The sequence below is a fragment of the Zalophus californianus genome, chromosome 1 (genome assembly GCF_009762305.2).
Source record: "Zalophus californianus isolate mZalCal1 chromosome 1, mZalCal1.pri.v2, whole genome shotgun sequence".
NCBI classification, from domain to species: Eukaryota; Metazoa; Chordata; class Mammalia; order Carnivora; family Otariidae; genus Zalophus; species Zalophus californianus.
Genome location: NC_045595.1, coordinates 127396329 through 127422877, shown reverse-complemented (window position 1 = coordinate 127422877; position 26549 = coordinate 127396329). Strand labels below are relative to the sequence as shown.

General features: G+C 36.2%; 1 protein-coding gene across 6 annotated transcripts in view; it reads right to left on the bottom strand.

The window, feature by feature from the left end:
• NAALADL2 (N-acetylated alpha-linked acidic dipeptidase like 2) overlaps positions 1 to 26549 on the bottom strand; it is a 1313911-nt gene that overhangs the window by 82147 nt on the left and 1205215 nt on the right. The window contains exon 12 of one of the 6 annotated variants that reach the window (XM_027587313.2): positions 22496 to 22687. The exons of the other annotated variants lie outside the window; for them this stretch is intronic. Within the exon in view, the coding sequence (XP_027443114.2) occupies positions 22619 to 22687 (69 nt within the window). The 3' untranslated portion in view covers positions 22496 to 22618. Of the gene's footprint in view, positions 1 to 22495; positions 22688 to 26549 lie in introns of those variants that run through there. 6 annotated transcript variants of the gene reach the window in all.

Sequence of the window (26549 nt, the reverse complement as noted above, 5' to 3'; positions counted from 1 at the left end):
AAGAGCTATTATACTCATGGCCTTGATTTTCTCACTTCACCCTCATTTCTTTCCTCACTGCAGCAAACTTCCAACCTTACTGCTGACACCATTTTGGTCAAGATCACTAATATAGACTCTGCTTTGATAAATCCAATGGCCCTTTATGGAGCTTTTGGTACAATATACCACTTTGAAACAAATTTTTCTTGGCTTCTGTGGCTGTCAGCTTTGAACTTCTACATCTTAGGGGCTCTTCCTCTATTCTTTTTGCTGAGGTCTTCTTTTTACATCTTTCAAATGTTAATATTCTCCAGACAATTCATTAAGTAATTTCATTCACTATCATAGTTTCAAATCATATACAAAGAAAATAATTGCCAAGTCTATTATCTCCAGCTCAAAGCCTTTTCTTGAGGTTCACACGAGTGTATACAACTGCCTAGTGGACAGATCCACTTCAAACTTCATAGGCACTTTAAACAATAAGTCAAGAAATAGCTTATCATTTCACTCTCTGTATATGTTTTATTTAAGGAATATCTCCATTTGCTAAAGTTCTCAGATCACCTAACTGGGAGACCTTAGAATAATTCCACTTCCAGCTCTGGAGTATTTGAAAAATACCATTTATGAATATAGTTTATTGTGTGTAAAGGGCATAAAATACAAATCTATTTGTGTTAGTTCAACTATACACACACATACATATATTCACTTCTGGAAACAACTTGCTTGATGGCAGAATAATCATTAGCTAAAAATATTCAGCAATTGAACTCTATTGATGGGTAAATATCATTCTGAGGAAAATTATTGGCAGTACTAACCATGTTCAAGGGGTCCCAGAAAAAAGAAATAAAAGAAGTAGGGTGTTTTTTGTAGGACTGGTAATGATCTTGATAGGAGCCACCTTGGATGAAGAGAGTCACCCCTAGAACCCAAGCTTCTGTCAATGCTGTACTCAATTAGTGTATAAAAGCTGCAAATAAGCCATTTGAAAGTAGAACAGTTGCTACCCTGGAGAAAACGTGTATTTGGGGGGATGGGGAAAGAGGCACGGTACATTAATAGTTTTCTTCTGATAACTGCTCATATCAGATATGTCTGCTCCTGTTCTGTAACTCCAGTCATATATGCCTTCTCCTCCATTTTTTTTTTTTTTTTTAATTCTCTGGGCAGAAGAAAGCTGAAAGAATAGTAAAGCTGTTTTAGAGAGCCATAAACCTACTGTCTCTTTCGTTTTGGTTGTGGTCCTAAAGAACCTTAGAGGAGAAAATGTACTAAGGAAGAACTATAAAGAATTTTAGTCAGAGTTTTTAATCAATATACACCAAGTCCATTTGTCCTTTTATTTTTTCTTATCTCACTTCATGCTACCACCATCTAGACAGTTTATCTTAAAGCAAAAACCTGGAAGTAACTTTTTTATAATAATCATATAAATATAACTTTATTTTATGATTTCATATAACCTTATAAAAACTTCTCCCTCATGGTTCTCTTCACTCTTTATAGTAATTGTAATTCAATAGATATGTAATACCAGTTGTATTAATGTATGATTTCAATGCTATTATACAATTCAACTTTACATAAGCTTCTTCTTTTTAAAAGTAAATGATACACAAGTGAGCATTTCTGTGCTTTAGACTTTCCCCTTCTGTTGAGCTGTAATTGTTGAACAAATTCCCTGGGGACAAAATATGAAGTAATAAGAACTATGGCTACATATTACCTTGTTGTTTGTTTGTTTTTTTATATTATGTTAATCACCATACAGTACATCATTAGTTTTTGATGTAGTGTTCCATGGTTCATTGTTTGCGTATAATAGCCAGTTTTTGACTCTACATTGTCCATCATTCTTACATTAAAGCAGACACGTTGACTTTTGTTTCACTATCTCCCCAGAACCTCAGAAAGTGGGTGGTATAAGTAGACATGAAATAAATATTTTAAAATAAATCCAATTAGTTAATATTTTTTTGAATCTGACTATTTCTCTTAGTTTTCTCTTGGCATTACTCTAATTCAAGCCACAGTCATCATTCATCTGAACCATAGTATCTACTATTGAACTGGTATCCCTGACCCATTCTTGCCACTTGCCAATCCATGCTTCATATTGCAGGAGAATGACCTTTTCGAAATGCAAGTTTAATATTATTTCCTCATTGTTTAAAACTCTTCATGACTTTTGTTCTTGGGATAATGTCTAAATTTATTAATGTGCCTTTATGTGTCTTACTTCTCTAGCATTATTTCTTGTACTCTGCTTTGTTCATGTCTTGATCTCTTGATGTTTATGTTATGTCTTGATGTTAATTATAATTTTTATTTATTGTATATCATTTTTAAGATTTTATTTATTTGTCATAGAGAGAGAGAGAGAGAGCACAGGCAGGGGGAGCAACAGGCAGAGGGAGAAGCAGGCTTCCCGCTGAGCAGGGAGCCCAACATGAGACTCGATCCCAGGACCCTGGGATCATAACCTGAGCTGAAGGCAGATGCTTAACTGACTGAGCCACCCAGGTGTTCCTATTGTATATCTTATATCTTATAAACTTAACTGTAAGATTCATACAGGCAATGGCAAGACTCGCTTTGTACACTGTATATCCCCGGAACTTGAGTATTTCAGGGAAGAGTCTGCAACTAGGAAGAATTAAATCGTGCTTGAATAAATAAATTACTTTCTTTAATCCCCATAATGCCACTATAAACGTGGGTACTTTTTCGCAGTTTGCATATGCAGAAACTAAGACTCAGAGAGGTAAGGAAAATTGCCAAAGGTTTGCCTTGCTATGTAATGTTCAAGTCAGTTAAATGTTTCTGATACTTAGTTTCATCATCCAGGCAACTGAGATAATAAATTTACCTCAAGATGGATGAAACAGTTTGAGATGAAAAAAGTAAATGTCTGGAACAACGATGAGCAAACTATAACCCACGGAAAAATCTAACTTACTACCTGTTTTTGTAAGGACCATGAACTGAGAATGTTTTTTAAATAGCTGAAAAAAATCAAAGAACAACATTTCATAATATGTAAAAACCACATGGCATTTGTATTTCACTCTCTGTATACAAAGTATCACTGGAGCACAATCACACCTATTCACTCATATATCTGCTTTTGTGCCAGCAGAGTTTAGTAGTTGCAATAGATCCTATGTGGTTCGCAAAGCCAAAGTATTTATTCTTTGGCCTTGGTCTAGAAAAATGTCTGCAAGTATTCAATAGATATGCTCATAATTTTTAGTATTATTTTTAATAATAAAAAATCATCACAAATGACTTCCTAGTCTAAGTGATTTGTAGTTCATCTACCAGCAAAATATCTGGCTAATAAAAAAAACTATAATGACAAATTTCTTTGTTATTACTCCAACTAATACATTAATACAGAGTCAAGTAATGAAGTAATTTTTCCTTCAGCAAAATAAGCCACTTCTAATATAAATATAAAGAATTGCATAGGATTCTCTAAAAATGGTACTCAACTTTTTATAACTTCTCTCACTTTCCATCTTTGTATAATAAATATTTATCACAGATATGATCAGGGTCTTGACGAAAGGTAGTTAAACACTGAAGAATTAACTTGAGTATCCAAAATTTGTGAAGAAGCCTGGAATAGGCTCAAACAGGTATTGAAGCCCTCTTCCTCTGATGGAGAATAGGCTCTCACATAATGGAATCCAGCCTAGGAGCTTGAACTAATAGCCTCCTCTGATGAAGTATAAATGTGTTCTAGAAGTTAGCTTGGTCAACAATGGTAATTTTTAGGGCGCCTGGGTGGCTCAGATGGTTAAGCATCTGCTGTCGGCTCAGGTTATGATCCCAGAGTCCTGGGATCGAGTCCCACATCGGGCTCCCTGCTCCTTGGGAGCCTGCTTCTCCCTCTGCCTCTCTCTCTCTCTCTCTCTCTCTGTCTCTCATGAATAAATAAATAAAATCTTTAAAAAAAAAACAATGGTAATTTTTAAATGTTTAGATATTTGAGATCTGGGACAAAATCTGATCATTTGGAACACTGATCCTTTGGGAAATGTGGAGTAATGGGTATTGGGTACATTCACAAAGCAAATACAATTTAAGCAGGCAAATGAAGCCCTTGAGAACCAGAGATTCTATTTGTCGTACAGTATATTTCTTCCTGCCCACTTACTAATTCTTCCTTATTGCTACCTCATGCCCTATTTCGTCACCCATATGTTCCCTTGACCTCTTATTTTTTTCTGTAAATTTGGAATCCAAAAGCTATTCAAAATGCAAGGTTAATTATATGATTGAATTGAAAATGCCCTGTTACTCTCTTTGCCTAAGAATGCCCTTTCTTAACAACACTATCTAAAACTTTCCTCCATCAATGTTTTTAGCTTACTCATTGGCCTTGTTTTGAGCTTAATGTAGAGTCATTCATGAGAAACAGAGTTGGGTAAGTAGACGGGATAATTTTGGCTTGGGCAGAGCAGATCAAGATTCTAAACTTAGCTTGCCACTTAACTGGCTGCATGATCTTGGACAAGTTTCTTATATCTCAATCTGAGTCTTCATTAGTAAAAAGTGGATAATATCTAACTTAAAGAATGTTGTGAGCATTCAAATCACATAGCATCTGAAAAATCTAGAATATTCTCTGAATCACAGTAGACAATTAATCAGTTTCTTTCCTTTCTTCCCTTTCTCCTCACTTCCAGTTGCCTACGGTGGGAAAAGCACCAAGATACGTTCAGGATAATACTTCATTATGAGCAAATGGAGTATCAGGTCACTGGTAAAAATGTGCTCTGTCAAAGGGATCCCTTCTATATACTGGACCAGAGTATAATGCCTTGTATCTAAATGAGTGATTTAATGTTTTGATTAAGGATATTCTTTTTTTTTTTGATTAAGGAAATTCTAAGTAAGTATTTAATGTGGTAAAAAGAGTACAGGATGGGAGCAGGGAGAAAACCTGGTCTTGAATTTGGCCTCTGCTGTTTATTTTCCATGTTGTTTATGGTCAATTTATTTTTTCTAATTCTTAAAATTTTTATTTTTTTTTCATTATGATAACAGTGGACTCTTTAATCCCCATCTCCTATTTCACCCATCCCTTTACCCATCTCCCCTGTGGTAACCATCAATTTGTTCTCTATAGTTAAAAATCTGTTTCTTGGTTTGTCTTTTTTTTCCCTTTGCTCATTTGTTTTCTTAAATTCCACATATGAGTGAAATCATATGGTATTTGTCTTTTTCTGACTGACATCTCACTTAGCATCATACTCTCTAGCTCCATCCTTGCTATTGCAAATGGAAAGATTTCATTCTTTTTTATGGCTGAATAATAATATTCCGTTCTTTTTTTTTTTTAAAGATTTTATTTATTTATTTGAGAGAGAGAATGAGAGAGAGAGCACATGAGAGGGGGTTGGGTCAGAGGGAGAAGCAGACTCCTCGCTGAGCAGGGAGCCCGATGCGGGACTCGATCCCGGGAGTCCGAGATCATGACCTGAGCCGAAGGCAGTTGCTTAACCGACTGAGCCACCCAGGTGCCCAATAATATTCCGTTCTTTATATAATATATATGTCCCCTCTTCTTTCTACTTATCTATCTGTGGACACTTGGGCTGCTCATTTTCATCTGCAAAATTAGGAAAAAATCAGCCCTATAGTTCTGGCAGGTTGATGTGACATCCTTTCAGGAGTCCCACCCTTTCCTTCTTTCTAGCCTATCTCCTACTGCTCTTTCTCTCCAGCCACACCAGACACAGTTCTCCAGATTATTGAGGTTTGTAAGCAAATGTCTCTGAAAAATTTGTTTCCTGCACCTGAAATGTCTCTCTAGCCCAGGATTGGATCCATCTTTCATATATAGGTGCAAATATTCATCATCTAGAAGATGGTTTTAGCATTAACCCTCTGAGATAGAGTTGCTCCTTCTTTGTTTGCTCCCACAGTCATTGATGTCTACTATTCTCACTTGTTTCTGCCTGGTTAAATAGAATTGTTAGTTACCCATGTCATCCAGCTTTCAGGGCCAGATTCTAGGGCTCATTCAGCTTTCATACTGCAATATCTAGGAGAGTTTTAGTACACAAATCTCTGTTCAAATAAGGCAGGGGGGAATGTAAACATGCTTAGCAATACTTAAAGTCATTAAAATATCCCAATTCTAAAGATTTGGGGAAACTATTGTATAGATCAGTGAAAAGCAAATGCTTGCCTGAGGAAAGATTTTGTATAGAAAGTCTGTGAACAGTTAGCACACATCTGACACATCTGGGATTTAGATGAACAGAGTCAGGACAGAGTAAAGGAATTTAGAGAGAAATTAAAAAAAAAACAACTTTACATAGCTGTCTGGTACATATTCTTTTTATTGTCCTGGTAAAAGATTATCTGTGAAAAAAATTATTTTAAGCCTATTCATATGTCATAAAGATAAGTTAAATGTCTCCAGGAAAAGAAATTTGATGGGAAGTAGTATTATAAGCATGGCATAAACATTGCTGTTACTGGAATTCATAGAATAGGAATGAACTTGACAGATTATATCTTTCAGGACCTTTCAAATGTTTGCACCTAATGACAGAGGATAGAGGAAACCCTTTCTCCCACAGCTTACAGCCCCACTTTTAAATAATAATAGCTAATATTTAAGGAACATTTAGTTTATTGCAAGTACAATGCTAAGCATTTTACATATATTAACTATTTTAATCCTCACAACTCTCTGAGGCAAAATGATCCTATCCCCATTTTGTAGAAGGACAGAGAGAAAGGCAGAGCGGTAGAATATCTTACTACGTCACAGAGCTAATATGACACATATTAGAGTCATAATTCAAGCACAGATAATATGATTTGAAGTCAGTGTTCTTACACTCCATACCAGTGGAATCCCCCAGGGATCTTGTTAAAGCACAAATTGCTGTCTTCATACCTAGAGTTTTAGATTCATTCTGGGGTTGAATTAGATCATTTGCACCTCCAAGATGTTCCCTGGTGATGCTGATGCTGCTGGTTCTCAGATCACATTTTGAGGCACTTGAGACTACTGATCTATTCTAACTCACTTCTATGAAATCATTGTTTACATGAGAATCTCCTGTAGCCTGACTTCCAAATTTCACATATGGGGGAAAGAGATCACAAATCATACTGTTTAAGAAAATGGGCTTTAAAAGACAGATGTCGATGACAAATTCCCATTTTTCCCATTGTGTAACTCACTAGTTCTGGGACCTAGGCTAAACAACTTATCTTCTCTAGACCTCAGTTTCCACATCTATAAAACTGTTATAACAACACCTACTTCATAATATAACTGTGTAGAAAAATTGAAAGAATATATGTGTACAGTAAGCATGTAGTGCCTGGAAAGCATTTTCAAAAATGGATCCTTTGTTATGATATAACACTCTTGGCACACAACTTATGACCCAGAGTGAGCACTTGAGGAGTTCTTCCTGGGTACATGGGAAGTGATTTGCTTGACATCAACCACATGATTAGGGGCTAAAACTGGAGCAGGACACTATTTTATAAAAGACCAGAAGTAGGGGAGGAAGACGTTGGAGGAGTAGGAGACCTAAATTTATTCTGGTCCCAGGAATTCAGCTAGATAGAATAGCAGCAACTCTCTGAACAGAAAAGTGACCACTTTCTGGAAGGCAGGACATGCAGAGAAGTGAATCCAAGGCGATATTTGGGAAGATAGACCGTGCGGGGAGGGGGCCTCCATCAGCCGCTACTGGCAAGTGATAGAGCTGCAGAGCACAAAATCGGAAATTTTAGAAGTCTGCTCTGCTGAGGGATGTCGCTCCAGTGGCTAAGCGGGGGGTGGAACCCTCGCTGGGACAATGTGGTCTCAGGACCCTCAGGGTCACAGAAAGACCGGGGGTGCCTGAGTGCAGCAGAGCTCCCAAGTATCAGAGCAGGGAACCTGGCTGCAGAGATGGAGCCTAGGAGTGGGCTCTCAGCTCAGGGTTGCCATAAACTGTGATCCGCGGCACAGTTGGGCCTTTGCTCCTCCAACAGGGACCCAACAAATGGCAGATCCAGGGAGACTCCCCTCCTCCCCCAGGGGGAGCACACAAGGGCGCACTGCAGGACTCCGCTAGGTATGGAGACTCCAAATAAGGTCGTGTGCCAGAGACAGAAATGCTCGGTCACAGGCCAGGTGAGCACGGAGTGCGGCCGGACACCAGGGAGATGGGAGTGATTGACTGCTTTTCTCTGGGGGCGCACTGAGGAGTGTGACCCTGAGTTCTCACTCCTCTGGGGAGGAGATTGGGAGGCTGCCATTTTTACTCTTGTCCTCCAAAGCTGTACAGAAAGCTTGCAGGGAACAAAAGCTCCGGAGAGCAAACCTGAGCAGATTACTTAGCCCAGCAAGGGCGGGGCAATACCGCCTGTGGCAAAGACATTTCGGAACCACGGCAACAGGCCCCTCCCCCAGAAAATCAGCAAGAACAGCCCGCCAAAACCAAGTTTACTGATCAATGAGAACGGCAGAACTCCAACACTAGGGGAATACTGCACATAGAATTCATGGCTTTTTTCCCATTATTCTTTAGTCTTTCAAAGTTAATTTTTTGAATTTTTTTAAATTTCTTTTTCTATTTTTTTTAATTTTTCTTTTTCCCTTTTTCAACCAACATGTTATCAATCCCATTTTTTAAAATCCTTTTTATTTTTCATTTTTAAATTCATATTCTATCCCTTCATTGTAGTTAACCTTATTTTTGGTATATATATAAGTTGTTCTCTCTTTAAAATTTTGAGATACAGTTTCTTCTAACAGACCAAAATATACCCTAAACCTCTAGTGTATGGTTTTGTTCTAGTCTCCTGCCCGATCACATTCTCACCTTTTTTTGTTTTTAATTTCTCTTCTTTATTCAACCAACTTCTTTTCTTACCAATTCCTTTCATAAAATCTTTTATAATTTTCATCTTTACAGTCATATTCCATCCCTTCATCATAAATACCCTTATTTTTGTACATATATAAGTTTTTCCTTCTTTAAAAATTTGGGAGGTACTTTCTTCTAACAGACAAAAATGCACCCAAAATCTAGTGTGTGGCACTGTCTATGCACCAGGCTGATCATATTTGATTTTTTTTTCTTTTTCTTTTTTCTTTCTTTCTCTTTCTTTTCCCCTGGTTTCGGATCTCTTCTGATTTGTTTACTGTATATTTTTCTGGGGTCATTGTTACCCTGTTCACATTTTGATCTCTCATTCATCTATTCTCCTCTGGACAAAATGACAAGATGGAAAAACTCACCTCAAAAAAAAAGAACAAGAGGCAGTACTGACTGCCAGGGACCTAATCAATACGGACATTAGTAAGATGTCAGAACTAGAGTTCAGAATGACGATTATAAAGATACTAGCTGGGCTTGAAAAAAGTATAGAAGACACTAGAGAAACCCTTTCTGGAGAAATAAAAGAACTAAAATCTAACCAAGTCGAAATCAAAAAGGCTATTAATGAGGTGCAATAAAAAATGGAGGCTCTAACTGCTAGGATAAATGAGGAAGAAGAGAGAATTAGTGATATAGAAGACCAAATAATGGAGAATAAAAAAAGAGAGATAAACAACTACTGGATCACGAGGGCAGAATTTGAGATATAAGTGATACCATAAGATGAAACAACATTAGAATAATTAGGATCCCAAAAGAAGAAGAGAGAGAGAGAGGGGCAGAAGGTATATTGGAGCAAATTATAGCAGAGAACTTCCCTAATTTGGGGAAGGAAACAGGCATCACAATCCAGGAAGTACAGAGAACCCCCTTCAAAATCAATAAAAATAGGTCAACACCCCGACATCTAATAGTAAAACTTATGAGTCTCAGAGACAAAGAGAAAATCGTGAAAGCAGCTTGGGAAAAGAGATCTGAAACCTACAATGGTAGAAGCATTATATTGGCAACAGACCTATCCACAGAGACCTGGCAGGCCAGAAAGGACTGGCATGATATCTTCAGAGCACAAAACGAGAAAAATATGCAGCCAAGAATATTATATCCAGCTAGGCTGTCATTGAAAATAGAGAGATAAAAGGTTTCCAGGACAAACAAAAACTAAAAGAATTTGCAAACACATACCCAGCCCTCCAAGAAATATTGAAAGGGGTCCTCTAAGCAAAGAGAGAGCCTAAAAGTAACATAGACCAGAAAGGAACAGAGACAATATACAGTAACAGTCACCTTACAGGCAATATAATGGACTAAATTCAAATCTTTCAGTAGTTACACTGAATGTAAATGGGCTAAATGCCTGAATCAAAAGACACAGGGTATCAAATTGGATAAAAACAAGACCCATCAATATGCTGACTGCAAGAGATTCATTTTAGACCCAAAGACACCTCCAGATTGAAAGTGAGGGGGTGGAAAACCATTTACCATGCTAATGGACATCAAAAGAAAGCTGGGGTGGCAACCCTTATATCAGACAAATTAGATTTTAAACCAAAAACTAAATAAGAGATGAGGAAGGACACTATATCCTACTTAAAGCGTCTATCCAATGAGAAGATTTAACAATTGTAAATATCTATGCCCCTAACGTGAGAGCAGCCAATTATATAAGCCAATTAATAATAAAATCAAAGAAACACATTGACAACAATACAATTATATTAGGGGACTTTAACAACCCCCTCACTGAAATGGACAGATGATCTAAGCAAAAGATCAACAAGGAAATAAAGACTTGAAATGACACACTGGATCAAATGGACTTCACAGATATATTCAGAACATTCCATCCCAAAGCAACAGAATACACATTCTTCTCTAGTGCCCATGAAACATTCTCCAGAATAGATCACATCCTAGGTCACAAATCAGGTCTCAACCAGTACCAAAAGTTTGAGATCATTCCCTGCATATTTTTGGACCACAATGCCTTGAAACTAGAACTCAATCATAAGAGGAAAGTCGGAAAGAACTCAAATGCATGGAAGCTAAAGAGCATCCTACTAAAGAATGAATGGGTCAACCAGGAAATTAAAGAAGAATTAAAAAAATTCATGGAAACAAATGAAAATGAAAACATAACTGTTCAAAATCTTTGGAATCCAGAAAAGGCGGTCCTAAGAAGAAAGTATATAGCAATACAAGCCTTTCTCAAGAAACAAGAAAGGTCTCAAATACACAACCTAACCCTACACCTAAAGGAGCTGGAGAAAGAACAGCAAATAAAGCCTAAGCCCAGCAGGAGAAGAGAAATAATAAAGATCAGAGCAGAAATCAATGAACTAGAAACCAAAAGAACAGTAGAAGAGAACAACGAAACTAGGAGCTGGTTCTTTGAAAGAATTAATAAGACTGATAAACCCCTGACCAGACTTATCAAAAAGAAAAGAGAAATGACCCAAATAAATGAAATCATGAATGAAAGAGGAGAGGTCACAACCAACACCAAAGAAATACAAAAAATTGTAAGAACATATTATGAGCAACTATATGCCAGCAAATTGGATAATCTGGAAGAAATGGATGCATTCCTAGAGATGTATAACAGCAAAACTGAACCAGGGAGAAATAGAAAACCTGAACAGACCCATAACCACTAAGGAAATTGAAGCAGTAATCAAAAATCTCCCCAAAAAAAGAGCCCAGGGCCAGATGGCTTCCCAGGGAAATTCTACCAATCATTTAATTCAACATCTGCAAATCAATCAATGTGATACAAAACATTAATAAAAGAAAGAACAAGAACCATATGATCCTCTCAATAGATGCAGAAAAAGCATTTGACAAAGTACAGCATCATTTCTCGATTAAAACTCTTCAGAGTGTAGGGATAGAGGGTACATATCTCAATATCATAAAAGCCATCTATGAAAAACCCACAGCGAATATCATTCTCAATGGGGAAAAACTGAGAGCTTTCCCCATAAGGTCAGGAACATGGCAGGGATGTCCACTATCACCACTGCTATATTCAACATAGTACTAGAAGTCCTAGCCACAGCAATCAGACGACAAAAAGAAATAAAAGGCATCTGCATCTGTAAAGAAGAAGTCAAACTCTCACTTATTGCAGATGATACGATACTTTATGTAGAAAAACCCAAAAGACTCCACCCCAAAACTGCTAGAACTCATACAGGAATTCAGTAAAGTGGCAGGATATAAAATCAATGCACAGAAATCATCGGCATTACTATACACCAACAACAAGAAGGAAGAAAGAGAAATTAAGGAGTCAATTCCATTTACAATTGCACCCAAAACCATAAAATACCTAGGAATAAATCTAACCAAAGAGGCAAAGAATCTGTACTCAGAAAACTATAAAATACTCATGAAAGAAACTGAGGGAGACACAAAGAAATGGAAAAACGTTCCATGCTCATGGATTGGAAGAACAAATATTGTGAAGATGTCAATGCTACCTAGAGCAATCTACACATTTAAAGCAATCCCTATCAAATACTATCCACTTTTTTCAAAGAAATGGAACAAATAATCCTAAAATTTGTATGGAACCAGAAAAGACCTCAGAGACCTAGAGGAATGTTGAAAAAGCAAAGCAAAGCTGGTGGCATCACAAATCCGGACTTCAAGCTCTATTACAAAGCTGTCATCATCGAGACAGTATGGTACTGGCACAAAAACAGACACATAGATCAATGGAACAGAATAGAGAGCCCAGAAATGGACCCTCAACTCTATGGTCCACTAATCTTTGACAAAGCAGGAAAGAATGTCCAATGGAAAAAAGACAGTCTCTTCAACAAATGGTGTTGGGAAAATTGGACAGCCACATGCAGAAGAATGAAACTGGACCATTTCCTTACACCACACACAAAAATAGACTCCAAATGGTTGAAAGACCTAAATGTGAGACAGGAGTCCATCAAAATCCTAGAGGAGAACACAGGCAGCAATCTCTCTGACCTCAGCTGCAGCAACTTCTTCCTAGAAACATCACCAAAGGCAAGGGAAGCAAGGGCAAAAATGAACTACTGGGACTTCATCAAGTTAAAAAGCTTTTGCACAGCAAAGGAAACAGTCAACAAAAACAAAAGACAACCGACAGAATGGAAGAAGATGTTTGCAAATGACATAACAGATAAAGGGCTAGTATCCAAAATCTATAAAGAACTTATCAAATTCAACACCCAAAGAACAAATAATCCAGTGAAGAAATGGGCAGAAGACATGAACAGACATTTTTCTAAAGAAGACATCTAATCTAAATGGCCAACAGACACATGAAAAAATGCTCAACACTGTTCAGCATCAGGGAAATCCAAATCCAAATCTCAATGAGATACCACCTCACACCAGTCAGAATGGCTAAAATTAACATGTCAGGAAACAACAGATGTTGGCGAGGATGTGGAGAAAGGGGAACCTTCCTACACTGTTGGTGGGAATGCAAGCTGGTGCAGCCACTCTGGAAAACATTATGGAGGTTCCTCAAAAAGTTGAAAATAGAGCAACTGTATGACCCAGCAATTGCACTACTGGGTATTTACCCCAAAGATACAAATGTAGTGACTCGAAGGGGTACATGCACCCCAATATTTATAGCAACAATGTACACAATAGCCAAACTATGGAAAGAGCAAAGATGTCCATCAACAGATGAATGGAGAAAGAAGAAGTGGTATATATATATATATACAATGGAATATTATGCAACCATCAAAAAAATGAAATCATGCCAGTTGCAATGATGTGGATGGAACTAGAGAGTATTATGCTAAGGGAAGTAAGTCAATCAGAGAAAGACATGTATCATATGATCTCACTGATATGAGGAATTCTTAATCTCAGGAACAAACTGAGGGTTGCTGGAGTGGTGGGTACGGGAGGGATGGGGTGACTGGGTGATAGACATTGGGGAGGGTATGTGCTATCGTGAGTGCTGTGAATTGTGTAAGACTGATGAATCACAGACCTGTACCTCTGAAACAAATAATACCTTATGTGTTAAAAAAAAAAAAAAGATAGTAGGAAGGGAAAAATGAAGGGGGTGAGTTGGAGGGGGAGATGAACCATGAGATACTATGGACTCTGAGAAACCAACTGAGGGTCCTTGGGTGGCGGTGGGGGGATGGGTTAGCCTGGTGATGGGTATTAAAGAGGGCATGTTTTGAATGGAGTACTGGATGCTATACGCAAACAATGAATCATGGAACACTACATCAAAAACTAATGATGTAATGTATGGTGATTAACATAACATAATAAAATGAAATTAAAAAAAAAAGACCAGAAGTAGTTCTAAAAAGCTCTGGGGAAAATGCATTTAGAAAAGGAATAGAATAAGTGCAAGTTTTTTTCACAGAGACACTAGTCATCAGAATTATTTTGTTTCTTAAGCTAAGAATCCAAACCTATTTAGTTTTACTTTTCAGTGATAAGAAGATCAGAATCATACTCGTGCCTGGCCCTGAACTTCTAAAGGTAACTCAAGAGTCATTTAAATGGCTCCTGGGTGGCTCAGCTGGTTAAGCACCCGACCCTTGGTTTGGGCTCAAGTCAAGATCTCAGGGTGGTGAGATTGAGCCCTTCATCAGGCTTCACAACAGGTACAAAACCTGCTTGAGATTCTCTCTATCTCACTCTCCCTGCCCCTACCCAAAATGTCAGTTAAGTATTTAGACCAACCCATGTTGTAATACTCTATATGGATGGGCACATTTTAAGAAAAAAAATATAAAGATAAAACGTTTCATCACGTCAAGTAGAGAGATGAAAAAGAAAAAAGAAGAAAATGTAAACAGGCTGACTTTTTAGCTCTCAATTATCAACTTAGGTTAAATATTAAGGGAAGAAAGATACTTAAGGAAAGTATTAATTACAGTACATGTGTTGGAGATTGTCCAGTTTCTCCTTAGAGTAGTAAAAAATACCAAAGCTGTCAGACATTATAGCACCTTGGGGAATCTTTAGACAGTTTGATGGACCTCCTGAAGTATTTTATAATTACTCTACTTATACCCAGGTTTTAATGATTCACTTGTAAAATACATTTTTTTACATAAACAAATCTATTTATGAGCTCAGAAAATAAGAGTCCAAGAATGCTTTATATTGAGTTATTTATAGGAGGAATGCTGTAAGTTCTAATATATTTGATTATTATTCAAACCCTAGATTAGATTTCCAATGGAACATTTTTTTCTAAAATTTCAAAACACATGGCAATTGTGGATCTAAATTTATTTTATTTTTTATTATTTTTTTAAGATTTTATTTATTTATTTGAGAGAGAGAGAATGAGAGACAGAGAGCACGAGAGGGAGGAGTGTCAGAGGGAGAAGCAGACTCCCTGCCGAGCAGGGAGCCCGATGTGGGACTCGATCCCGGGACTCCAGGATCATGACCTGAGCCGAAGGCAGTCGCCTAACCAACTGAGCCACCCAGGCGCCCTGTGGATCTAAATTTAATTAAAATAATTTGCACAGGAGATAATGCATAGCAAATATATCCCACAGGATATTTTATAGCACTCTGGTGGGATCCTCATCCTCTTGTAGCTATAAGGAACACTTCATATCCACTTCTATTTTGTATTCTTTTCTTTTCTCCAATGTGTTCCTTTTCACATTTAAATACACAACCTAAGGCTCTACTCTTCTGACCCATAGCAATATTTTCTTCTAGACATTTTTTCACTGACAACTTAATTCACAATATATATTTAACAGGTAGGCCGGTTCCTTAAGTATTTGAAATAGAAATGAAGTTACTGCTTTTCTTAAATTCATCCTTTGACCACTGAAAAAAGTTTAGTTCTTAGCATCTTCAGGTTTTAACATTAGGAACATTTTGAAAGCTACTATCAGAATCTTCCATGGGCTGGAAGACAAATTCTATTATGTATCTTACAATAAGTGAAATGCAAAGATCACATTTATTTGACATTTTTAATATAGTACTCTTTTTTTTCTTTTTATTCAGGTACTCTTTGTTATTCTGTATTTTTGTGAGCAATGATTATGTTTTAGGTTTTTTTTCCCTCTTTTCCATAAAGCCTAGTACACCTTTGACATAGTAGGTCCTCCCTAAGGATATTCTGATTGATTTATTTGGTAACAAGAGTAAAATCAACACTTTTAAGATAATTGACTTTGAAGAAAACCCTAGAATTAACTCAATCTTCCAAGTAATTCAATGAGAATTCCTTTTTAAAGGTATATGTACAGATTGTCATTTTTGCATAAGAGTGTACTTTGTGCTTTGTGATCTCCAGAGAGGGAACACCAAAACTTTGGCTCCAGACCTCTAAAACTATTGTTAGAATAGAATTACAAGATTAGCTTTGTATTTCTTTTCTTTAGTGCAGTTTTATAAGACCATTTATTATCTTGTTAAATGTTAGAACTAGCATGTTTGACATGTTTATGATTTATTTTCTCAAGGAAAAGAATCTCAGAGGAAACTGTAAATAAATATTGGAGATTTGGAGGGCCTAATAAATTTAACTGAATACATTAGCTCTCATGGCAGCTAAAGTCCATTATTCAGGAAATTGAAATTTGGATAAACTAGTGTGGTATTCATCTAGTTTTAAAAATAGAAGCATATGATAAAATTGAAAAACATGCAATTTGAAACAAAAAGATAGAAAAATTGAATGGTAGTTAATATTACCTAAATGTGGAAGTTGGTTCAATTACAATAATCCCATCATGTTAACCACATTTTTGAAAATATGAAATGCAAATGGAGACACTACTTATAAGAAAAATTGGGCCTCAGAAATATTTTTTCTCTTATTCTACAAACACAGTCATGATATTAACATTACCCATTGTTACCTACAGAGTTACCCTGTAATTTCATTCTGCTTCATATTTCTAACATGGTAGAATCATAGTCAACTAGCAAGTTGGTGCAGTTTTTCGTCCTATGTCTACAAGGGCAATTTTTCAATGGAATGCATGATATTTGATAAACACATACATGGAATCAGTTGCTTGTTACATATGCACACAGGACATCAGAGACTGAATATACAATGATAAGGCCATATATATATATATATATATAAGTAGCACACTGATCCCCAGTCTGCCACAACAAGTCCAGGAAGTCAAACAACAACTTCTATAGCAAACAACCTCCAGAAGCCAGATTTAATTGATAATTATCAATTGATAACTGATAACTCTAATTTGTGCCCCACTTCCAACATGGGATCTACCAGAAAAAGTCAAATATGATCTGCTAAGCTATACAAGATACCCACTTCTAGCTAGCATGCCTCTAGCATCCCTATGCCTACAGCCTCCAATCGGGGCATACTTGAAGCCCTCCCTTCTTTCCACTATAAGCCTTTCCTAGTCCTCTGTCTGCCTTAGAGCCTCTGCCAAAGGCAAGTGATGGTGTGTGGTCCCTTGCTATAGCAAGTTCTTGTTTTTGTTTGTTTGTTTTCATATGGGTTGTCTTCATTTATTTCCACAGTAGTAATATTTCATGACCAACATTGCTTAGTCTGAAGCACCCCAAAACCCTCATGAAGTCTCTTGTCTCATGCTCCTTTTTGCCTTTCCATTTTCACCAAGCAACACCTTACTGTGTGTTAGATGATATAACCAACACCACACTTTAAGGCTCAATAACTATGGCACTGCTTTTACATACTTTTTCTTTTTTTCCTTTTTTTTTCTTTTACAGATTTATTTATTTATTTGACAGAGAGAGACACAGCGAGTGAGGGAACACAAGCAGGGGAGCGGGAGCGGGAGAAGCAGACTTCCCGCCGAGCAGGGAGCCCAGTGCAGGCCTCCATCCCAAGACTCTGGGATCATGACCTGAGCCAAAGGCAGACACTTAACGACTGAGACACCCAGCTGCCCCAAAACTTTTTCAAGATAAATACGCATCTCATATAAAAAGTAAAAGAATTTTAATCAACCACAACTGAATGAAGGTACAGAAACACAAACAAGAGTGAGTTTAGAAAGTATGATGAAACACAGATTGGAGCTTATTTTATATCATTTGTAATAATTTCTTCCTGTAGGGCATTAGGGAAGTTGATGAAATTTTTAAAGTTGCTCTAAAAACCCATGATTCCATACTTTCTTTTCATACTTTTTTACGGCCTCTTGTAAGCAATTTTACGTAGTAAAAGTGCTGACTTTTGAAATGTCATACATAATGCCCATCTCACATTCATTGCAAAGAGCAACAAGATCTTTAATACTTCTCCGATTCTTCTATGAGTTTCAGAACAGTCAGTTACCTTTACTAGAACAGCTTGGGGTAACTCTTTTCCTAAAGGAAAATCTCTGTCTTCTAATTAAATTTTCTTCAGTAGAGATTTCCTCTGAGCACATAAGATTTTATTATCTTAAATCTCATTCATGGAAGTTTCCTGAGCTTTTTCTGAACTCATATCCCATTGGCTTGATGACAGTATTGGTACTTCTCAATTTCTTCCAATCAACTGGCTCAGTTGAAGCTGGGGAAAACTTATTTAGCATTTTTAAAAGCCAGGCTTATTTTTACACACAACTACTTAGGTTTGAATAAACATAATCCAATAGATGATATTTATAATAAAACAAAGTTTTGACAGACACTGTCACTTCTGCTCTCAAGACAGCAATATATAATTGATCACAAATAAAGGAAAACAAATCCTTTTGAAGGCAGAAAATTAATATGACACATTTTATCTTTAAAAGCAAAATCCCAAAATACAACTTGGAAATCATAAAAGTTTACTATCTCTGATATTCTAACTGGACTATAGAAAAATGCCCTTAGACATTCTGCCAAGTCTTTGAATCTCCTGTCCTCTGACATTACAAGCACAACATTGTTTAAAATGTCCTGAAACTAAATATTAAAGGATTTGGCATTTATCAATTATTTAAAATAACCTATTACAATAATGACTATGCTAAGAAAAAATCCTATGATATGCATTATAGCATATAAAAATATCTTTGTCACTCAGTGGCACTCAATAACACTGATGTGTGTGTGTGTGTGTGTGTGTGTGTGTGTGTGTCTTCTATCATAACCCTGTATTTAATTTGTCCAGTTCCAGAAAGGGCAAAGAGTGGACGTTTATAAATACTTGTTGAATAGAATTTATTTGTGTTGGACCAAAGTTTAGGAGTATTAATCTCCTGGCAGATAATTATAGGAGAAGTGAATTTCTAGCCTCCCAAGTAGACGTGGAGGATGGAACGATAGTGGGGGAGGAGCACCTTACAGAATCTCAGTGGAAGACTCCAGACATATTCTTAAATTCAGAGCTGATGTCCTATATTGTTCTTAAATAAAGATTAAGATAAAAACTACTGAATGTGCTTCATGTATGTTAGCAACCAAGGCAGAGAACTACTGGAGAAAACAGCCTCTATCTGTACTACTTTGTTGTCCGTCATTTATATGGGTAAGAGGAAAAACACCAAAACTCAATTCAGAACAATTATATGCGATGTTTTATGTTAACACTTACTGTCCTCAGTGTTGTTTTGTGGATCCTCTAATTTTTTGAATTTGTAACTAATGGATTCAAATCAGATCTTTCTAGTAAATTTGCACAGCTAGAGCCTGGACACTGCTACAATATTCCTTTCTTGAATCAATTCTATTTTTTAATCACATAATTGAAAAATATAAACAAAAATTGAAAATTTAAAGAAAAAATTGTACTCTGGGGGAGACTTTATGTACACTGATTCTCTACAGAACAATATTTGGCTCCAGAAATCTGAAACTTTAGAGTCTAACAATTAAAAGTTTGAGCTTCATGGGTTGTTATATATATCTGAACCTCTGTCAGATCATTTTATGTGTGCTTAGTACTCTTCTTAGCATTTTCATTTCTTTCTTGCTGCAGAATTGTAAATTTGTATTTGAAGTAATATTTTAATTAATGGGAATCTCATGCTTTATGATCTTTGAGACCAAATATATTTGACTGAATTCTCTGTTCTCATGAAGATTATGAAGTAGAGGTTTTCACATTCATGTGGATAAATGGTTATAACGTTGTATCTTAAACAATTGTAATTCATGGAATATGCCACAGAATACTTCAAAAGTCCATATATTTTAATTTTTAAGGAATTTGTCTACACTACATGGAATTAAAAGGCTGGCTCTACTTAACTCTTAAAGGATGTAAAAATCTTAGTCCTCTTTCTGGGCATGCATCACCCATTCATCAGAATCAGTCTTCTTACTTTCTATTTTCATCAAATTTTGCTTGCACTATACGTGTGTGTGTGTGTGTGTGTGTGTGTATACCTTTCTGCTTTGACTTATTGATCAGTGAGATTTGTTGTCGTTTTTTTCACTTCAGTCGAGAACTTGGCCTTGAGACAGTTATGATTTACAAAATTTTGAGATTAGAATGGTGGGCAGATTAGCTTTAGAGTCAAATCTTACTTCAAATTCCAGAGTTACCCCACAATTCCAATTCAATTTCTGCATCTGAGGAACAAAAATAACACACATTCACAGGCAGTGTGTTGCACAATTTTAATGTTAGCACATTGTGAGTAGTTGTTCAGCAGAAAGTGGCTAGCAAACCCTACCCATAAAACACTGTGTGAAAATAAGATCCTCTATTTGCTCCTCTAAGGCATGGGAGGAATCATACCTATTAGCATTCTATTGTCCCTGCATTCCAGGTGCACAGGCTCAAGAAACAGGCAGAGCCACATGCCATGGAGTCCTAGTTTGAACCTCCCATAAGATTTAAAGGCTGAGGCTTTCTGGGCTGATTTGGACTTCAGATTGATTGACACATCCAAAATGCTCCCGGATAGGGTAGAAACCATTCATGAGTAGCTTTCCTCCTTAAAAGAAGAATGTCTGGCCCTAGCCAACACACACCTTTTCAGTTTTAATATTATCCCTTATTTTTCCCTCTTTATGTTCCTTACAGCCTAGTGAAACAAACCATTTTTGTATCCCACAAACACATCCCAGGTATTCACATCTCTGGCTTTTGTTCACTCTTTCCTCTGCCTGGAGTAACATTTACCTCATTGTTCCCTAAATCTTTTCTCTCAAACCCTAGCTAATTGGTACTTCCAAATGATCCTTCAAGCTGGGAAGAGAAACAAAATACAAAAAAAAAAAAAAAAAAAAAAAGACTTCTTCTCCTGGAGTCCCTTTTATTTATTTATATAATTTTTCATAATACTGACTCATTTCTTATTATATTATAGTTTTGTGTGTGAGCCTCACACACAAAACTAGTATCCTCCAAGGATACTAACTTTGTCAAACCAGCTCATTTTTATCTTCACAGCATCTAACAAAGTGCTTTGTACATTCTAGATGCTCAGTAAAACCTATTAAATAAATGTTTTGGGATAAGAAATGTTCCCTGGGAACACTGGATCAGACCGGTCTTTTGAAGATTTGGAGATTAACCAGAATATTCGTTACTTTTGCTATAAAAATGACCAAACTAGAAAATGTTCCAACATACTCTTCTTTCAGAGGCAGACTTAACAGATACCAAGATCGGAGAATAACAACTGTAGTGTCATTTGTTTTCTATTTTATATACCGAGTGAGATGGCCAGTTAATAGCCTCCTCTGTTTTTTGATTCTTTTAAAGCATGACATTATATTTCCATTTTACATTCGTTAGGGGACCACTGAGCTAATTGTTAATAATAAAATGTATCAGCATCAATGGAGTATTGAGCATCAGATATTACTAAGCTTAATTATTGCAAATTTGAGAGACATATAGTTGTTTACTCAAAGAGTAATCTAAAAATACTTCTTGTGTGTTTAAATCTGTTTTTGGAAGTATTATACCATCCGAAGGAAACATTTTTTAAAAAATTATTTTATCCATTTTTTTTTCCAGGACTGTTGCTAAAAAGTTGGTGTCTGTTCATTATAGTAGCTTTGCTACTAAAGGAACAAATAGCAGTAATTGCACCTGCACAGATTAAAAGGGGTGATGACTGTGCCTGCTCGAGCTCAGCAGATGCTACCACACTAAGAATGGAATGCAGTTTTCAACAAGTATTCTCTTACACATCACTAAGAAAATCACTACAACAGATGTTGGAAAGTAAACTTCAACAACAAAATTACAATGTGGAGTCTACAATCTGAGAGTATTTTGATGGAAGGAGTGGGAAAACAAAAAAGTTCCTATTCAAAACCTGAAGGGATCTCATTGGAAACCATGGTTTATGTATAATTGAAAAAAATCACTCTAGATAAAATTGCAAATGTGTATTGTGCAAAAATGCTCAATTATCCCAGAGATAGGATTTTTTTTCCTCAGGCATCTATACAGATCTCACCACAAGCACATCAAATTAGGCAATGCAAACACGGCAAACCCCAGAAAGTCTAACAGCAATAAAGTTGAAACTGCTCATTAACAACAGAGTACTGAATCTAATTTTATGCTTACCAATTACATTGATGAAAGTCCCCAAAAGCTTTACTGCCACACTATTGGGAAAGACCTGTCATTGTGTTAAATCATTTATTTACCTGATTCTCTGTTTCTAGCAGATTTTAAAAAATCTGATAGGTGAAAGGGAATATTGAAGACAAATTCTTTTATTAAATACTGACAGAGGACAATGGACTCAAAGATGATACCAAAAGGAATCCCTAAAGTCAGGATTTTCCTTTTTGTTTTCAGTATGGACATCTCACAGAGGTGTCTTCCAAGTTCTTTCCCCTCTCTCTTCGATGTCAATTCCTTCCTTATCTCCAAGAAACTGCAATCGCATACAAAACAGACGTATTGAGACAACGTGTATAGTACTGGAGTTCTTAAAATTCACTATGAATGTCCACTAAAATTCATTTTTCCTAAACAAATATCATGAAACACTTCAGTCTATATATTGTATTTTTCTACCATGGTTCAGTCAGTATCTTCACACCAATGATCGCGGCTGCTCTCAAGAACATGCCTTTATTCACTTTATGATTTATTTTTTGACTTCTTAGGCATGCTTTATTTACTAGAAAAAACATAGCTCCCTATTAAAAAAGGAACTGATATTTTAAAAGTAAGGAATTAGATAAGCTGTGCAAGTGGATTAATTTGTAACTTTATATTGGATCATGTTTGCTATGTCTGCTGGAACAAGTGAAAACTCATGGAATATGAACTAAAGCTAAAGAGATTATTATTTATTCATGGCAGATTTATTTGAATTCACTTTCTTTAGCTCACCAAGAGAACTTCTAATTGTACTTCTTAGAGGTTTTTTTTTAATTCTTACAAAACCCTATATAAAATAGATTTCTCAGTAGTAATGTTTTTGTACTGCATTTACTTGTTTTTGTGACATTAGATATTTTCTCTAAAAGCAGTAACCTGAATAAAATACTGGTTACAACACAAATATTAAATAATTGATATTTTAGCTTACCTAAATAGTTGGAGTTTTTGGATAAGTTTATGTCATGGGCACATAATTAAGTCTTATAAAAAGATACAGAGAAGAATGGTAATATGTGTAATATACTTATGTAGTGCAGTTAGTAAAACATTTTATTGGCTTAAGAATATAAATAAGTATTATATTAATTTAGCATATGTCTCACTCATAAAATTATCAGTGACTGCTATATTTACTATTATAGTTAGACAATAATCTTAGCTTTACAGTTTACCTTTTTTTTAAGATTTATTTATTTACTTGAGAGAGAGAGAGAGAGAGAGAGTGGGGAAGAAGGGCAGAGGGAAAGGGAGAGAGAATCTCAAGCAGACTTTGCATTCATACCCAGCCTAACTCTAGGCTCCATCTAACAACCCTGAGATCATTGCCTGAGCAGAAATCAAGAGTGGGAGGCTTAACCAACTGAGCCACCTAGGCACCCCTAGTTCACTTTTTAATTACAATGATATACACTAAAGGAAATTTTTAAAATGCAGAGGTATAAGGAAAAAAAAAAGATTACACATAGCTTCCCCACATCTTTCATTTTTATATTTACCTTAGTTTCTTTATTCAACACAGTTATAAATATGTTTTGTATATAATATTGTCTACATTTCAATTTAAAATTTCATTTAATTCTATGGATTAATAATTTAACTGGAAATAGATATCTACATCAATGGATCATAAATAATTGAAAATCTTTTATTTGACAGTTTATCACAAAAAGTAAAACATTAAAAACAGAATCAAATGTCCAGAATTAATTGTCAATAACCATTCATATTTATCTACTCTTTTTTTCTTACTCAACACTGACTAACCAACTCTAATTGGGGGATATGCATGCATTATATACACTAATCTAACATCTGACTTTGATTAAACAATATTTTCCCAATGTTCAATTTTCCATGTCCATTTTTTCCTAATTTTAATTTTATTGTTTACACTGTATGTATTTTTATAATCTTACTTTTATTATTTCTGGCATAAGGTAGGGAATACATGCATACATAGGGTTTTTCTTTTGTGTTAATTTCTTGCTTTGGTGTTAAATATGAAAAACCTGGAAGGGGCAATGAAAATTATTTCAGTGACTATGCTTCAAAGGAACTGTTAATTTGTTAACTTGATTTTAAAATGTATTCCTAATCCAAGCAGTAACAGATAATCTGTATTATTTTTAAACACAAAACTCTAAGGAGCTGTTTTGTTTCGGGGGGCTGTGGTCATTGTTTTTTGTTTGATTTTGTTTTTGTAATCCAGTCTAATGCAGTGTAAATAGGGTAATGATTTATATACTTCTTTTTGAATAAGTGCATATTTCTTCGAGGATTGGCTCTATTCCCCATCCCTTTAAGGTTTTCCTTTCAATATCAAGAATTTATCCATCAACCTCTACATTGAATCCTATCAAGTATCAGTGTCAAGTCATGTTTAAATTATCTTTCCCTTTCTTCTTAAAACACAAATACCTATTGAGATCACCAGTGAAGATAAAGAATAATGTGTTAACAAATTAGATCAATTTAGATGAAAATCTTATTGTTTGAAAAGGAAATGTTTCAAAAGATTTTGTGAAAAAAAAAATCCTTCCACTTTGCTGAGAATCTTTCTTTGTATCAGATCTTAATATTTCCATTCTAAATGGAACTACCTACCACAAAAGTTAATTGTGGCAATGTATCTTATTAGTTTCTTCCTTAATTTACTTTAGTCAGGTTGTGTAACAAGTATAACACATTTCAAGGAACAGAACCCCACCTCTGGCCACCACATAGTAAAGAATTTAATTTTGCCTAATGGGATGTCTGGTCTTTGCCCTTGAGTTCTGATAGGTAATATCTAATTTTTTGCAATGCCGTGCCTTATAGAAGTGTCTTTGTATTTGTACCTTGGGTCATACCAGATGATCTAGCAATGTGAGCTAGGGTGGGGCCTGGACATACCAGATAGTCTAACAATGTGAGTTAGGGTGGTGTTTTTAAGTCTATGGGATCAGCTTAACCTCTGGAGGGGCTGGGGATGGATATCAACCACATGGGTAGCCACTATGTCTAAATGATGGAGCCTCAAAAAAATCTCTGGACATCCGGGCTCAAGTGAGCTTCCCTGGTGAGCAATAAAATATTCTATGCATATTCCCACACATCATTACTGGGAAAAGTAACACTCTCCATGATTCTAGTGGAAGAGGACAACAGGAAGCTCCACATTTCGAAATGCCTGGACTCTGCTCCATGGCTCCATTCCCTGGGCTGATTTTTTTTTGGGGGGGGGTTCCTTTTTTTAAGTTTTAAGTTCAATTAACTAACAATATAGTGTATTATTAGTTTTAGAGTTCAGTGATTCATCAGTTGTGTACAACACCCGTGCTCATTCCATCACATGCCCTCCTTCATGCCCACCACCCAGTCACCCCATCCCCCCCACCTCCCCTCCAGCAAGCCTGTTTCTTTCCTATGCTTAAGAAGTCTCTTATGGTTTGTCTCCCTCTCTGGTTTCATCTTGTTTTATTCCTCCCAGGTTTTTGATTTTTTTTTTAACTAACCAGAATCATGCTATATGTATTGTTCATGTGCTTTTTTGGAGATGTTCTCAGCCTAGCACACTCCTTTTATCCATTCTATATTCCACAGAAATAGATGTTTGGGTTGCTTCATTCTGCTGTTATAATTATTCCCACTTTTGTGCACAAACTTGGGCACAGGGGCTGAAATTTGAGGGGAACAGTGTCAATTTGAGCCCTTGGCAATCTGAGGTGAAGGCGTGTTGACTTGGCATTTAGCAGGTGGCAGGCCATGCACGCTGACTCCGGCAGGAGGGCGGCTGGACCGTGAATCTGGGACCCACAGGCCGATGGCATCATGTGTGACAGGGATGTGGCTGGTTTTGTTTTTAATTTTTGTTTTTTTGGGAAACTTGATCTCTCCCTCTATTCTAAACGAAAGTCTTGCTGGATAGAGTATTCTTGGCTGTGGATTTTTTCCTTTTAGCAGTTGGAATCTATCATGCCACTTTCTTCTGGCCTGCAGAGTTTCTGCTGAAAAACCCACTGATAGCCGTATGGGGTTTCCTTTGTATGTACCTGCTTTCCTTTCTCTTGCTGCTTTTAAAATTCTCTCTTTCTCACTACTTTTGTCCATCTTATTTACTTTGTGTCTTGGTGCAGACCTCTTTGGGT